Raw genomic sequence first — 16,368 nt, 5'->3', positions numbered from 1 at the left:
CTCTATTTTACATGTATGGGTACCCCCCCTAAACCCTGCTCTTGTTTTTAAGCAGGAGGGGAATATCTTACCCCAGCATCTTTAAATGTTCTCTTTATTTTCTTCTGAATACCTTGTAATATTCCTTTGCCTTTACAATTTATATACTTAACTGATAGATGTCCAAGGATCTTTCTTTCTGAAACTATGATTGCCCTCTCTGTGTTGATAAAAATCTTATTTCAGGAAATTTAAACTGCTTTCCATGACTGGGATACTTCTTTTAGGTCTATCAAACTCCCTTTCATTATTATTGAACTGTAGTAGCTGTGCTTCACTAATGAACAGGAACATTTCTTTCTTTCTTTTATTGATAGAAACTGGTTGAGTAATTTATTAACACACCATTTTGCTGATGCTTTATATGTGAATGTGGACCATAAGAACAGTCCTTATAAAATCTGTTTTGCTCCTTTTTTCCTGCTCTTATAGGATAAAAATATTCAGCCTATAAAATTTCCAATTATACATCAGCAAGAAGTGAAGATTTATTTTCCCATCAAGCTTACACCCAACTTTCTGGCATTTCCTCACCATCCCATGGGAATGTTATATCGTTATAAAGTACAGGTATGATGTCTTATAATGAGAATTCACAAAGAAATAAGTCAGTTTCTCTGATAGCTTAATTTATTGAAGGTTAATGTTAAATCTTATTTCCCCCTAATCCTAGCAGTATAACTCAGTTTTGGGTGACAACCAAATCATGCTCTTGAATACTGTCAACCTAAGAATACTTGGTGTACTTTCCTTCTCTTCCATATATCCTTTCCTTGTGAGTTTTATAAAGTTTTGTCAAGCTCCCTTGTGCTCTTTTTTGACATTTTGTGATACTGCCATTACATAATCCCCCTTTAGTATTACCCTTCCCCATTTAGTTACTTTAACATAGCATCACAGTTTCTTAATGTTCCAGAAGTAATTTATTGTATAGTTTTATTATTTCCTAAACTTTATTTCACCAGATTTTACATCTTCAGTTAAATTCCTATTTTCTTCCTATACTAATTAAATATAAGGTTGTATTTTTTTATAGGTAGAGGGTGGCAGTGGCAATTTCACCTGGACCTCTTCTAATGAAACAGTGGCCATGGTAACCACTAAAGGAGTGGTGACGACAGCTGGTCAGGTCAGGGGGAACAGCACTGTTTTGGCCCGAGATGTACAAAATCCTTTTCGATATGGGGAAATTAAGGTAAGCAACTCTCCCAAAAACGTTCATATCTCCTCTGAGACATTGCTGTCTAAATTTAAGTACAGTAACACATTAATTTTTTTTTCTTTTTCAACTTGGCTGTTTTAAAGTGATCCTCAGGACTTCCCTAGTGGTCCAGTGGTTAAGACTCTGCACTTCAAATGCAGGGGGCATGGGTTTGATTCCTAGTCAGGGAACTAAGATCCCCTGCTGTCAACAATGGGAAGCCAACACAGATTTTTCCTAAGGTCAATAATATGGTAAACACAAAGAAAGAAAACTACAGGCCAATATCACTGATGAACATAGATGCAAAAATCCTCAACAAAATACTAGCAAACAGAATCCAACAGCACATTAAAAGGATCATACACCATGATCAAGTGGGGTTTATTCCAGGAGTGCAAGGATTCTTCAATATATTCAAATCAATCAACATGATACACCATACTAATAAACTGAAGGAGAAAAACCATATGATCATCTCAATAGATGCAGAGAAAGCTTTTGACAAAATTCAACACCAATTTATGATAAAAACCCTGCAGAAAGTAGGCATAGAGGGAACTTTCCTCAACATAATGAAAGGCCATATATGACAAACCCACAGCCAAAAAACTGAAAGCATTTCCACTAAGATCAGGAACAAGACAAGGTTGCCCACTCTCACCACTCTTATTCAACATAGTTTTGGAAGTTCTAGCCACAGCAATCGGAGAAAAAAAAGAAATAAAAGGAATCCAAATCGGAAAAGAAGAAGTAAAGCTGTCACTGTTTGCAGATGACATGATACTATACATAGAGAATCCTAAAGATGCTACCAGAAGACTACTAGAGCTAATAAATGAATTTGGTAAAGTAGCAGGATACAAAATTATTTATTTTATTTTATTTTATTTTATTTTATTTTTTTGAAGTACGTGGGCCTTTCACTGCTGTGGCCTCTCCCGTTGCAGAGCACAGGCTCTGGACGCGCAGGCTCAGCGGCTATAGCTCACGGGCCCAGTCACTCTGCGGCATGTGGGATCCTCCCAGACCGGGGCATGAACCTGCATCCCCTGCATCGGCAGGCAGACTCTCAACCACTGCGCCACCAGGGAAGCCCAGGATACAAAATTAATTCACAGAAATCTCTGGCATTCTTATACACTAATAATGAAAAATCTGAAAGTGAAATTAAGAAAACACTCCCATTTACCACTGCAACAAAAAGAATAAAATATCTAGGAATAAACCTACCTAAGGAGACAAAAGACCTGTATGCAGAAAAGTATAAGACACTGATGAAAGAAATTAAAGATGATACAAATAGATGGAGAGATGTACCATGTTCTTGGATTGGAAGAATCAACATTGTGAAAATGACTCTACTACCCAAAGCAATCTACAGATTCAATGCAATCACTATCAAACTACAACTGGCATTTTTCACAGAACCAGAACAAAAAATCTCACAATTTGTATGGAAACACGAAAGACCCCGAATAGACAAAGCAATCTTTTTTTTTTTTTTCATGTTTATTTATTTATTTGCTGAATCAGGTCTTAGTTGCGGTGCACAGGCTCTAGAGTACCCAGGCTCATTAGTTGTGGCATGGGCTCAGTTGTCCTGCAGCATGTGGGATCTCAGTTCCCTGACCAGGGATCGATCCGGCATCCCCTGCATTGCAAGACCGACTCTTAACCACTGGACCACCAGGGAAGTCCCGACAAAGCAATCTTGAGAATGAAAAATGGAGCTGGAGGAATCAGGCTCCTTGACTTCGGACTATGCTACAAAGCTACAGTAATCAAGACAGTATGGTACTGGCACAAAAAGAGAAATATAGATCAATGGAACAGGATAGAAAGCCCAGAGATAAACCCACACACATATGGTCACCTTATCTTTGATAAAGGAGGCAAGAATATACAGTGGAGGGCTTTCCTGGTGGCGCAGTGGTTGAGAGTCCGCCTGCCGATGCAGGGGACATGGGTTCGTGCCCCACTCCAGAAAGATCCCACATGCCGTGGAGCGGCTGGGCCCGTGAGCCATGGCCGCTGGGCCTGTGCGTCCGGAGCCTGTGCTCTGCAGCGGGAGAGGCCATAACAGTGAGAGGCCCATGTACCACAAAAAAGAAAACAAAAAACAAAAAACGAAACAAAACTAAAAAAGAATATACAGTGGAGAAAAGACAGCCTCTTCAATAAGTGGTGCTGGGAAAACTGGACAGGTACATGTAAAAGTATGAAATTAGAACACTCCCTAACACCATACACAAAAATAGACTCAAAATGGATTAAAGACCTAAATATAAGGCCAGACACCATTGAACTCTTAGAGGAAAACATAGGCAGAACACTCTATGACATAAATCACAGCAAGATCCTTTCTGACCCACCTCCTAGAGAAATGGAAATAAAAACAAAAATAAACAAATGGGACCTAATGAAACTTCAAAGCTTTTGCACAGCAAAGGAAACCATAATCAAGACCAAAAGACAACCCTCAGAATAGCAGAAAATATTTGCAAATGAAGCAACTGACAAAGGATTAATCTCCAAAATTTACAAGCAGCTCATGCAGCTCAATAACAAAAAAACAAACAACCCAATCCAAACATGGGCAGAAGACCTAAATAGACATTTCTCCAAAGAAGATATACAGATTGCCAACAAACACATGAAAGAATGCTCAACATCATTAATCATTAGAGAAATGCAAATCAAAACTACAATGAAATATCATCTCACACCAGTCAGAATGGCCATCATCAAAAAATCTAGAAACAATAAATGCTGGAGAGGGTGTGGAGAAAAGGGAACACTCTTGCACTGTTGGTGGGAATGTAAATTGATATAGCCACTTTTCAGAACAGTATGGAGGTTCCTTAAAAAACTAAAAATAGGGCTTCCCTGGTGGCACAGTGGTTGAGAGTCCACCTGCCTTTGCAGGGGACACAGGTTCGTGCCCCGGTCCAGGAAGATCCCACATGCTGCGGAGCGGCTGGGCCCGTGAGCCATGGCCGCTGAGCCTGCGCGTCCGGAGCCTGTGCTCCGCAACAGGAGAGGCCACAACAGTGAGAGGCCTGTGTACCTCAAAAAAAAAAAAAAAAAAAACTAAAACTAAAAATAGAACTACAATACAACCCAGCAATCCCACTACTGGGCATATACCCTGAGAAAACCATAATTGAAAAAGAGTCATGTACCAAAATGTTCATTGCAGCTCTGTTTACAATAGCCAGGATATGGAAGCAACCTAAATGTCCATCGACAGATGAATGGATAAAGAAGATGTGGCACATGTAGACAATAGAATATTACTCAGCCATAAAAAGAAACGAAATTGAGTTATTTGTAGTGAGGTGGATGGACCTAGAGTCTGTCATACAGTGAAGTTAAGTCAGAAAGAGAAAAACAAATACCATATGCTAACACATATATATGGAATCTAAGAAAAAAAAAATGTCATGAAGAGCCTAGGGGTAGGACGGGAATAAAGACACAGACCTACTGGAGCATGGACTTGAGGATATGGGGAGGGGGAAGGGTAAGCTGGGACAAAGTGAGAGAGTGGCATGGACATATATACACTACCAAACGTAGGGTGGATAGCTAGTGGGAAGCAGCCGCATGGCACAGGGAGATCAGCTCGGTGGTTTGTGACCACCTAGAGGGGTGGGATAGGGAGGGTGGGAGGGAGGGAAACGCAAGAGGGAAGAGATATGGGAACATATGTATATGTATAACTGATTCACTTTGTTGTAAAGCAGAAACTAACACACCATTGTAAAGCAGTTATACTCCAATAAAGATGTTAAAAATAATAATAATAATATGGTAAAGTCTGTGTTTAGAAAGATATCTAATTATTTTTATAGCCAGACAACAACTATAATATATTTTTAAAAAGGAATGAAAGATAGTTTCTGGAGCTATATACTAGTAGACTAGAATAGAATGAAAGAAGAAAGTGAAGGCAAAGTATCCAGTTAAGCCTAAACTAACAAAATGGTATTGAGAATAAAGAAAAGAGGACAAATTGAGGGTTATTTTAGAGGTAGATTAATCAGATTTGATGCCTAGTTGGGTGGGAAAAAGTGAAAGATTAAGCCTTGGCAGCTTGATGGATAGAAAACACAAGGAAAGGGGAGTTCCTTGGTGGTCTAGTAGTTAGGATTCGGCGCTTTCACTTCCGTGGCCTGGGTTCAATCCCTGGTCGGGGAACTGAGATCCCACAAGCCATGCGACACAGTGCCACCCCGCCCCCCCAAAAAAAACCAACAAGAAAAGGAAAAAGAAAAAGAGGAAGATACTGAATTCAGTTTTGGATACATTTAGTGTGGGACTACCCTGGTTGTCCAGTGGTTAAGACTCTGCTCTTCCACTGGGGCACAGGTTCGATCCTTGGTTGGGGAGCTAAGATCCTGCATACCTTGTGCACTGCCAAAAAAAAAAAAACCCAAACAGGCTTCCCTGGTGGTGCAGTGGTTGAGAGTCCGCCTGCCACTGCATGGGACACAGGTTCGTGCCCCGGTCCAGAAAGATCCCACATGCTGTGGAGCGGCTGAACCCGTGAGCCATGGCCGCTGAGCCTGCACGTCTGGAGCCTGTGCTCCGCAACGGGAGAGGCCACAACAGTGAGACGCCCGCGTACCGCAAAAAAAAAAAAAAAAGAAATGCTTTGTTTTCTTCTAAGACTTTCCTAACATAACTTTCTTGAAAGATTAATTTTTTCCCCTTCAGGTATGTGTTCTGAAACTGAACAAAATTAAAATGTTACCATTTCATGGTGATGTAGAGGTTGGCCAGATTATAGAAATCCCCATTGCCATGTATCATGTAAATAAGGAGACCAAAGAGGCCATCGCGTTCTCAGACTGCTCTCATTTATCCTTGGATTTGAACATGGATAAACAAGGAGTCTTCACTCTTCTCAAAGAAGGTAAGAGTAGGCTTTTTATTTTTTCCTTTCTTTGTCTTTGAATTAAAGGACCAATCAACAATTCAGAAACTATGAATTACCATCTAAATTCACATATTGGGGATTCCCTAGTGGTCCAGTGGTAGGGACACTGGGCTTTCACTGCCGAGGGCCTGGTTTCAGTCCCTGGTCGGGGAACTAAGATCCCACGAACTGCGCGGTGTGGCCAAAAAAATTAAAAATTAAATTTAGATAGTACCTTTCTTTTTTTTTTTTTTTGTGGTACGCGGGCCTCTCACTGTTGCGGCCTCTCCCGTTGCAGAGCACAGGCTCTGGACGCGCAGGCTCAGCGGCCATGGCTCACGGGCCCAGCCGCTCCGCGGCATGTGGGATCTTCCCGGACTGGGGCATGAACCCGTGTCCCCTGCATCGGCAGGTGGACTCTCAACCACTGCGCCACCAGGGAAGCCCTGAGATATTACCTTTCTTTATAATACTTTTATTTATTCTGTCAACTGCCTGTATTAGGTGTTACAATATGATGTAGAAACAAAGGCACAAAAATTGAATAACATGTCCAGGGTTCATTGTGGCCAGACAATGTCAGTTTTTAGTGATATTAAAGGCTTCTCTTTCCAGCCTCAAGCTCTTCTTTCTTTCTTTCTTTCGTTCTTTCTTTAATATATATACTACACCTCTTTCTAAGAGGACTGTATTGCCATTTAATATATGTATATATTAAATTTATTCCAAAAAAGAAAATACCTTTTTAATAAGAAAAGAATATGAATAAGCTATCCATAAGGATCAATATCATTTACCGTTATGGAACTTCATATTTGATCCTGATCACCATTGTTTTTTCATCAATAATAATGACAGTAGTAGCATCTAACATTTGTTTAGCATTTCTATTTCCTAGGCTCTGTTCTGAATACTTTGCATATACTAACCATTTAATTCTCACAATACATCTATAAGGTTGATATCAACTTGGACTTCTCTTTTGCCCTTGTTAATTATACTGTATAATATCTCTCACCTCTCCTCTGTTCTTAGGCTGTCTCTCCCCATTTTTAGGCCCTCATTATCTCTCACTGAGAATTTAACGATATCCTCCTAACTGTTCTTGCCTTTGATAATCATGGCTATCAGATAGATCTTCATGAAGCTCAATTTCAAAATTAATTTTCCTGCTCAAAAATTTTGAGAGGTGGATTTTTCTGGTGGCACAGTGGTTAAGAATCTGCCTGCCAATGCAGGGGATACGGGTTTGAGCCCTGGTCCGGGAAGATCCCACATGCCGCAGAGCAACTAAGCCCATGCGCCACAACTACTGAGCCTGTGCTCTAGAGCCCGCGAGCCACAACTACTGAGCCCACGTGCCACAACTACTGAAGCCTGCACACCTAGAGCCTGTGCTCTGCAACAAGAGAAGCAACCACAATGAGAAGCCCCCGCACCATGACGAAGAGTAACCCCTGCTTGCCACAACTAGAGAAAGCCCGTGCACAGCAACAAAGACCCAAAACAGCCAAAAATTTTAATTAATTAATTAATTGATTATTTTAAAGTATACAATTCAATTTAAAAAAAAATTTGAGAGGCTTCGCCCTGCCCGTGGACAACAGCCAAAATCCTTCCAGTTTAGTATTAAAGGCCCTCTACAGTGTAACCCAACGTACTTTTTGGAACTTCATGCTTTGGCTTCATGTATAGCTCTAGCTAAACTAACTACTTTAGTTAAAATTTCCCATATATCTCTTTCATATACTCATTTGTATCTCATTTATATTTCTGTCTTTGTTCATTTGTTTTTCAGCTTAGAATACTCTCTTCTGCATATCTAAACCTTTCTTGATCTCTCCAGCTAAAAGTAATCATTCTGTTTTCTAGACTTCTATAATGCTTATCATTTTCTACTAATAGGTTAATTTATGTAAATGTTCACCCTCCCCTTCTAAACTGTATATGCCTTGAGGTCAGGATCTTTGCTCATATTTGTATCCTCACCGTACATAGAACTGTGTCTTACATGATATATATCTGTTAATAGAAGGAACATTATTTTATATCAACTTAATATAAATAATTGGGGTCTAGTAGTGTGTAAGATTAAGAATTTTTTAATATATTAAAATTCTTATATTTCTATAGACTGATTTCCTTGAGGACTGATGGCTTATTACCCTACTGAAGTCATGTTTTTTGATTTGCAGGTATTCAAAGACCAGGACCAACATACTGTTCCAGTGCACATATAGCAGCCAAATCTCTGGGCCATACTTTGGTAACAGTTAGTGTGACTAAATATGAAGAGTATTTGGAGAGCAGTGCCACATTTGCTGCTTATGAACCCCTAAAGGTGAGATATTTCATGCTAAGGAACTGCCATATCTTTTCATGGACCCCACTATGTCTACTTGGGAGCTTCCTACCTATCTGTGATCTCTATTAAAGATCAGTGATATTTATGTTCTCTTTACTTACCACTCTCTTGTTTTTAGACCCACAGCTCCCTCATCAAATCTGAGTATCAGGGAGTTTATGCTATCATGTTTCGGCCACAGGAATATTTATAAGTTGTATCAGCAAGTTTTGTTATTTATTTATTTATTTGTGGGGGGCCTGTGTCGGGTCTTAGTTGTGGTACATGGGCTCTTTGTTGCGGTGTACAGGCTTCTCTCTAGTTGTGGTGTGCCAGCTTCTCTCTAGTTGTGGCGTGCGGCACGCGTGGGCTTAGTTGCCCCGCGGCATGTGGGATCTTAGTTCCCCAAACAGGGATTGAACCCATGTCCCCTGCATTGGAAGGCGGATTCTTTTTTTTTTTTTAATAAATTTATTTATTTATTTTTGGCTGCCTTGGGTCTTTGTTGCTGCATGCGGGCTTTCTCTAGTTGTGGTGAGTAGGGGCTACTCTTCGTTGTGGTGCGCGGGCTTCTCATTGCGGTGGCTTCTGTTGTTGTGGAGCACAGGCTCTAGGGCGCACGGGCTTCAGTAGTTGTGGCACGTGGGCTCAGCAGTTGTGGCTCATGGGCTCTAGAGCGCGAGCTCAGTAGTTGTGGCACACAGGCTTAGTTGCTCCGCAACATGTGGGATCTTCCCGGACCAGGGCTCGACCTCGTGTCCCCTGCATTGGCAGGCAGATTCTTAGCCACTGGGCAATCAGGGAAGCCCCTGGAAGGCGGATTCTTTACCACTGGACCACCAGGGAAGTCCCAGCAAGTTTTAGATATTTTGCTTTCTTTCCTCTTTTTTTTCCTCTTTTTTACTGAGATATAAAAAACATATAGTAAAGTACACTAATCTTAAGGTACTATTTATTTTTTTTATTTGGCTGCACCAGGTCTTAGTTGCAGGATCTTTAGTTGCGGCATGCGAACTCTTAGTTGCAGCATGTGGAATCTAGTTCCCTGACCAGGGATCAAACCCGGGCCCCCTGCATTGGGAGCGCGGAGTCTTAGCCACTGGACCACCAGGGAAGTCTCTTAAGGTACTGTTTGAATTTTTACATATGTATGTATCTTTGTAACACCACCTGGAAGTAGATATAGAATATTAGTATACTGTCTTTTGAAGAACTCTGAAAGAAAACCTTCCACCCTAGGGAGGGAAGCCAATCATCTTTTACCCTTTATACCTACAAATTTTCAGCACAGCAGTCATCATTTTGGCCCCCAAGGATTGGTCCATTATAATTGGGATATTACGACAGGTGGCAGTTCAAAATAAAAGTAGATAGGGACTTCCCTCTTGGGCCAGTGGGTAGGACTCCATGCTCCCAGTGCAGGGGGCCCAGATTCAATCCCTGGTCTAGGAACTAGATCTCCACATGCATGCCACAACTAAGAAGTCCACATGCTGCAACTGAAGATTCCGCACGCCGCTACGAAGATCCTGCATGCTGCAACTAAGAGCAGCCTAAATAAATAAATAAATAATTTAAAAAATAAAAAGATAAAAGTAGACAGAGCCTGGCATGCTTTCTATATATCTGAGTCCTTCAGGAGCTAAAATTCATATCTAGGGGCTTCCCTGGTGGCACAGTGGTTAAGAATCTGCCTGCTGATGCAGGGGACATGGGTTTGAGCCCTGGTCTGGGAAGATCCTACATGCCACAGAGCAACTAAGCCCGTGAACCACAAGTGTTGAGCCTGCGCTCTAGAGCCTGCGAGCCACAACTACTGAAGCCCGTGCACCTAGAGCCTGTGCTCCGCAACAAGAGAAGCCACCGCAATGAGAAACCAGTGCACCACCACGAAGAGTAGCCCACACTCGCCGCAACCAGAGAAAAGCCTGCACGCAGCACCGAAGACCCAACACAGCCAAAAATAATAAAAAGTAAACTAAAATTTAAAAAATAAACAACAGCAAACCTTGATGTCTACAAGTTCTTGCTGATACATACTGACAAATACTGACTCAGTGCCTCTGAGGGTGAGGAGGCATCCACAGGGAAAAAGTTGTCAATGAAAGAAGCAAGGTAAGTTATTAATTTTAAAAAGATAACTTGTTCATTAATATTTGCATTTTAAGTTGGCCTCATTGTACATTGTGCAGCCTAAGTATTAAACATATGGTTTGAGCATATTGCACTCATTCTCTTAGTGGATGAACCATCCTACTTGCCTAATTAAGTGAAAGGGCTAGGCTGCAGCCCCTGGTCATTTCATGAGGTTTTTCCTTAGTTTTATCATTATCCTTACCCTAATTTTATATTTATTGAATGTCCCACAAATCAGATCTCCCCTGAGTGAAAACTATCCTTAAAGGAAAGGAAGTAAGATGATGATTTTCTTTTTCTACCTAGTACTTTGGTCATGATGTTTTTCTTTAGCTGCTGAAAAATATATGTATGTTTTACTTTTGTTATCAATCTTATGTTTTGGTACATGGTATATAGTTCTCAATTTTTCCTTTTATACATCAGTTCAATTCAGTTGATCTGATTAATTTTGGACTATATACATCTAGGAAAAAGGAATAACTCCAGTTTTGCTTTCTCAGAAAGCCTTCCATGAAGCCTCTGACTAGTTTAATTTCTTCTATTTGAGGCTTGTTTGGCACTCTGTACTGTGCCTTTTTGTAACACTCATTATACTCTTTACCTACTTCAAATCTGACTTTTCCAGACTCTTAGCTCCACTGTGAGGCAGGACCTTATTTTGGCTTTCTATTACTGTATCACCAGTGGGCCATCAATGAATATTTGTTAAATTGAATTATATATACATTTTTAAGAGAATACTGCCATTAGACATAGGAATGTTTAATGTTAATAGTATTCAATAATAAATATGATTGACTAGTTCAGGAAAGAAATATTAAAACACGGTTTGCTTACATTTTCAGAATGATTGCTTCAACTCTATACTTCATTTTGTCACTTAGTCACTGTTGTAGACACTGTGTGCCATACAAAAAACCCCTACACTTTGAGAATACTTCATTCCCCCAAAACCAGTTTCCTCATCTCTAAGTAGGATACAACTCCTCTGTATACTGGAGTGAATAATACCTGTCTTGACTACCTCTTAGGTGAGAGTTCTTTGAGAAACAGATGAACTGTATAGATGTATTATTTTCATATTTTTAGGGCAGGAGTTCTTTGATACTTTAGTAAAATATCCATTTAAAATTCTTATGTAATATGGTGACAGATGGTACCTAGACTTATTGTGGTGATCATTTTGCAGTGTATAAAAATATCAAATCATTATGTTACACACCTGAGACAAGTGTAATGTTATATGCCAGTTATACTTCAATTTTTTAAAAAAGAGAAAAAAGAAAAAATGTTTATGCACTTATTTATCAATACTTTTTATGTCCACAGCATTGTACTAAATCCCACGAGGAAGAGAGATTCTTTCAAAAATTTGGGGTATAAGATACTCTTTTCTCTTAAGAAGTTTATATAACTAGACAGTATAACAAGAATTATTGGATGTATATATATATGAAGATTTGACATATTTAAATAGAGTTAGGGGATAAACAAGTATACAAATTAATGGTAGAGATAATTACTATAAGAGCTTAGAGGATGCAGAAGTGGTTGTGGTCTGGAATGATTAGACATAAATTAATGGATTCTCTTGACACATGAGTTAGGCTGAATGATAGGTGGGATCTAAATTAGTACAGAGGTTGAGAAGCATTCCAAGTAAGAGGCATAACATATATGTTTCCTAATTTGGGAATTAAGTCTAATGTCATTTACATTATAGTTATATAACCAGTTTTTCACTTTAGAAAACTGTTGAATTCTCTAACTAATCAGGGGTTAATTTCTTTAAATGTCATCAGGCTCTAAACCCTGTGGAAGTGGCACTGGTGACATGGCACTCTGTAAAGGAAATGATATTTGAAGGGGGCCCTCGTCCATGGATCTTGGAGCCCTCACGATTCTTTTTGGAGCTGAGCATGGAGAACACAGAGAAAATTAGAATAACGCAAGTCCGGCTGCCAGCTAAGAGAAAACAGAATCAGTATATCTATCGGGTCCTGTGCCTGGATTTAGGGGAACAAGTAGGAAAATGATCTTTTTCTAACATTTCTTTTAGCAATAATACTCCAAATCTTTTGTACTTCTAGCCATTCCTTTTCAGATTCTAATGGATTTAGTTTATGTACTAGATGGGAAAATTCTAATTATTGATTAAAAGATCTTTTCTTTTTAAAGCTTACTATCCTTTAAATGTACACCAAAGGTTTTGGTTTGCTCATCTGAGAATTCTAACAGTTCACCAACCAAATGGTTCAAGATTTTTTTGTAGCAGGGGGCTTATTTCAATCATTTTATCACTATAATTCATTTCCTGTTACCTAGACTAGAGGATATATAGTTTTCCACCTCCAAAGAATGTGAGGAAGGGAAATTTAAAGTGTCATCTATGGTTATCAATTTTGAAGAATAACTTAGATCTGTGTTGATAAGAGTAATTAGTATATTGCCCTTTATCAGTTTAATTAGTTTTGATTATTTTTAGAGGTAGTGATGGCTTTATCCATAGCTGCACCCTGCTTCTACCAAAACCAGTAACAAAGGTTTTCAGTTTGACCAGGATTGAGAATTTAAAGTATGACTATGAGGCATAGTCCAGCTAACCAGCCCCCAGGGAACCCATGTATGATTTTAACTTAATAAGAACTGTGCTATAATCAATTGAGCTTCATTTTAATATCTCTAGTGTACTGTATTGTATATATGACTAGCTATTAGTGATTTCAATCCTAATTACCCCCTTTTGAAGCTCTCTAGCTTCTTTTTGTTTTCACATTGTTATTCATTAGTATTTCCACCAGAAATGAGTTGAAACACAAATTAGTTTTTCCACTTTTTGCCAACTGGTAACAAAAGATTTGGTGGAAGAAAAGACTGAAGTAATTGGTCAGTTAGATTTTTTTAATGTTCCCTTTGTTTCTATGATACCCTTGTTTCTCTTAGCACAGATAATTAAGAACTATAGTGTCTTTAAGGGATTTGCCTGATTATAATGTCCAAAGGGACTCTATACTGGAATTTGAATAATTCTAACACGTTTAGATTGGCACAACTGACATCAAGTGTCTACCCACAATTATCTCTTGCCCTTGTGTTTTCTTAAAGATTCTGACATTCCAAATTGGAAATCATCCAGGTGTCCTGAACCCTAGTCCAGCTGTAGAAGTTGTGCAGGTACGCTTCATATGTGCCCACCCTGCCAGCATATCAGTAACTCCAGTATATAAGGTGCCAGCTGGTGCCCAGCCATGTCCTCTGCCACAGCATAACAAACAACTGGTGAGTACAGTATTTCCAACTAATTTACATTTTCTCTAACCTGCTTTAAGATAAATGGTCTGAAATGTAGCTTTTGTCTTATTGAAGTTAAGGAAACTCTTTTATTTGTTATCTAATCTCTGATAGTGTCTTAGAAGTGGTGATTCAATTAGGTTAGAGTTGGCTATACTTAGTGACGCTTAGTGACTTTGCTTGTTGTACTTAGGTACATAGTCAGCTTGTAACTATGACAATAGGCAATTGAGAACTCTCTAAATAACTTCCAAATTGGTTTGCTAGTATCCTTCCCTACTAAATCTTTTATTAGCATTATTAGTAACTTATAGGATTTACCTCTACTCCAAACCCATATGAAGAATAACGATAAGCAATAGCATAGCTAGAAGGTAGGCAACAGGGAATGAGGAATAAATGAGTTATCTAACCTAGAAACTAGAACATCAGACTATACACTAAATGAGGTTAACTATGATTCCAAGCATGGGAAAATAGAAGTCATTTTTTAGCCTTTGCAGAATAGAACAATCCTTTAATTATTCCCATTTTACAGATGAAGAAACTGAGGATCCTAGAAGTTGAGTAATTTTCCCAAGGTCATAAAGCTAGAAAATAGCATTTTCCATCTGACTCCAATGCACACGTTATTAACTTTCTTGCTATACTGCCTTTTTATTATAAAAGAACTTATGAGATGTTGCAGGTTAGGAACTCATTTTTTTTCAGAACCAAATTCAACATTAAATACTATTATTTGAACTTTATAAATTATTCACTTTTTAAAAAAGCACTTAGATGGAGCAGAATAGAAGTTATCTCTATAATGGCATTGTCATTCAATATCTTTTTTTTCATTTGAAATAATTTAAATTTATAGAAAATTTCCAGGAAAAGTACAACTTTTTTCCTGGAACCATTTAAGAGTAAGTTACAAACATGATCCTCCATACTTTAGCATTTGTTTCTTTTTTTTTGTATTTGAGTATAATTCACATACCATAAAATTCACCTGTTTAAAAGTATACAAGTAATATTGTTAACTAAGCTCTACTTCAATTTTAAAAAGTGTGCAAATCAGAGTTGTGCAACCATCACCACTATCTACCTTCAGAACATCTTCATTTCCCCAAAAAGAAACACCACACCCATTAGCAGTCACTCCCCACTTCCCCCTCCTCTAAGTCCCTGAAAACCACTAATATACTTTCTTTCTCTATAGATTTGCCTATTCTGGACACTTCATATAAATGGAATCATACAATATATGGTGTTTACATGTAGCTTCTTACATTTAGCATGTTTTTAAGATTCATCCAGGTTGTAGAATGAATCACTACTGCATTATTTTTTTAAGGCTGGTTCTGTTATATAGATATACTACATTTTGTTCATCCATTTGTCAGTTGATAGATATATGGGTGGTTCCCATTTTTTGGCTCTTATGAATAATGCTACAATGAACATTCATGCACAAATTTTTGTGTGAATATATTTTCAGCTCTCTTGAGTATATATTTAGGAGTGGAAGTGCTGGGTCATATGGTAACTCTATGTTTAGCCTTTTGAAGAACTTCCAGCTGTTTTCCAAAATGGCTACCTCATTTTACATTTCCATTACCAATGTATGAGAATTCCAATTTCTCCACATTTGCCAATACTTGTTAATGTTTGTCATTTTGATTATGTCCTTCCTAGTGTGTGAGAAGTGGTATGTTATAGTGGTTTTGATTTACATTTCTCAATAACTTATGACATTGTGCACCTTTCCATGTGCTTATTGGCCAGTTGTATATCTTCTTTGGAGAATGTCTATTCCAATCTTATGGGTTGTTCATCTTTTATATTGAGTTATACAAGTTCTTCATGTATCCTAAATACAAGTCTTTTTGAGATACGTGATTTGCAGAACTTTTCTTCCATCTTATGGGTTGTCTTTCACTTTCTTTTTTGATTGTTTTGCATTTTTTAATTGAAGTATATTTGACTTACAATGCTGTGTTAATTATTGCTGTACAGCAAAGTGACTCAGTTATACATATATATGCATTCTTTTTAAAAAAAATTTTTATGGGACATACATATGCATTCTTTTTCATATTCTTTTCCGTTAACGTTTATCACAGGATATTGAATATCGTTCCCTGTACTATACAGTAGGGCTTTCTTGTTTATCCATTCTATATATACCAGTTTGCATCTGCTAATCCCAAACTGCCAATCCATCCATTTCCTACCCCTCCCCCTTGGCAACCACCAGTCTATTAAAAATATGGAATGCTTCACGAATTTGGGTGTCATCCTTGTGCAAGGGTTATGCTAATCTTCTCTGTATCATTCCAATTTTAGTATACATGCTGCTGAAGCGAGTACTTTCACCTTCTTTTTGTAAACTTTCACTTTCTTGATGGTGTATTTTGAAGCACAAAAGGTTTTATTTAACGATGT

At 38.5% G+C, this 16,368-nt stretch overlaps 1 protein-coding gene across 1 annotated transcript in view; it reads left to right on the top strand.

Moving 5' to 3' along the window:
- Window positions 1–16,368, top strand: part of NUP210L (nucleoporin 210 like) — a gene marked incomplete at its 3' end in the record, with an annotated part of 76,263 nt that overhangs the window by 22,770 nt on the left and 37,125 nt on the right. Inside the window, exons 9-14 of the mRNA XM_082613176.1 lie at window positions 472–609; window positions 1,076–1,234; window positions 5,963–6,161; window positions 8,360–8,505; window positions 12,450–12,671; window positions 13,753–13,926. Coding sequence (XP_082469302.1) covers window positions 472–609; window positions 1,076–1,234; window positions 5,963–6,161; window positions 8,360–8,505; window positions 12,450–12,671; window positions 13,753–13,926 — 1,038 coding nt within the window. The remainder of the gene's footprint in view (window positions 1–471; window positions 610–1,075; window positions 1,235–5,962; window positions 6,162–8,359; window positions 8,506–12,449; window positions 12,672–13,752; window positions 13,927–16,368) is intronic.

Source organism: Mesoplodon mirus, assembly GCF_964341445.2.
Source record: "Mesoplodon mirus genome assembly, chromosome: 3".
Lineage (NCBI taxonomy): Eukaryota > Metazoa > Chordata > Mammalia > Artiodactyla > Ziphiidae > Mesoplodon > Mesoplodon mirus.
The sequence above is the reverse complement of the archived record's forward strand: the minus strand, read 5'-3'. Positions and strand labels throughout refer to the sequence as shown.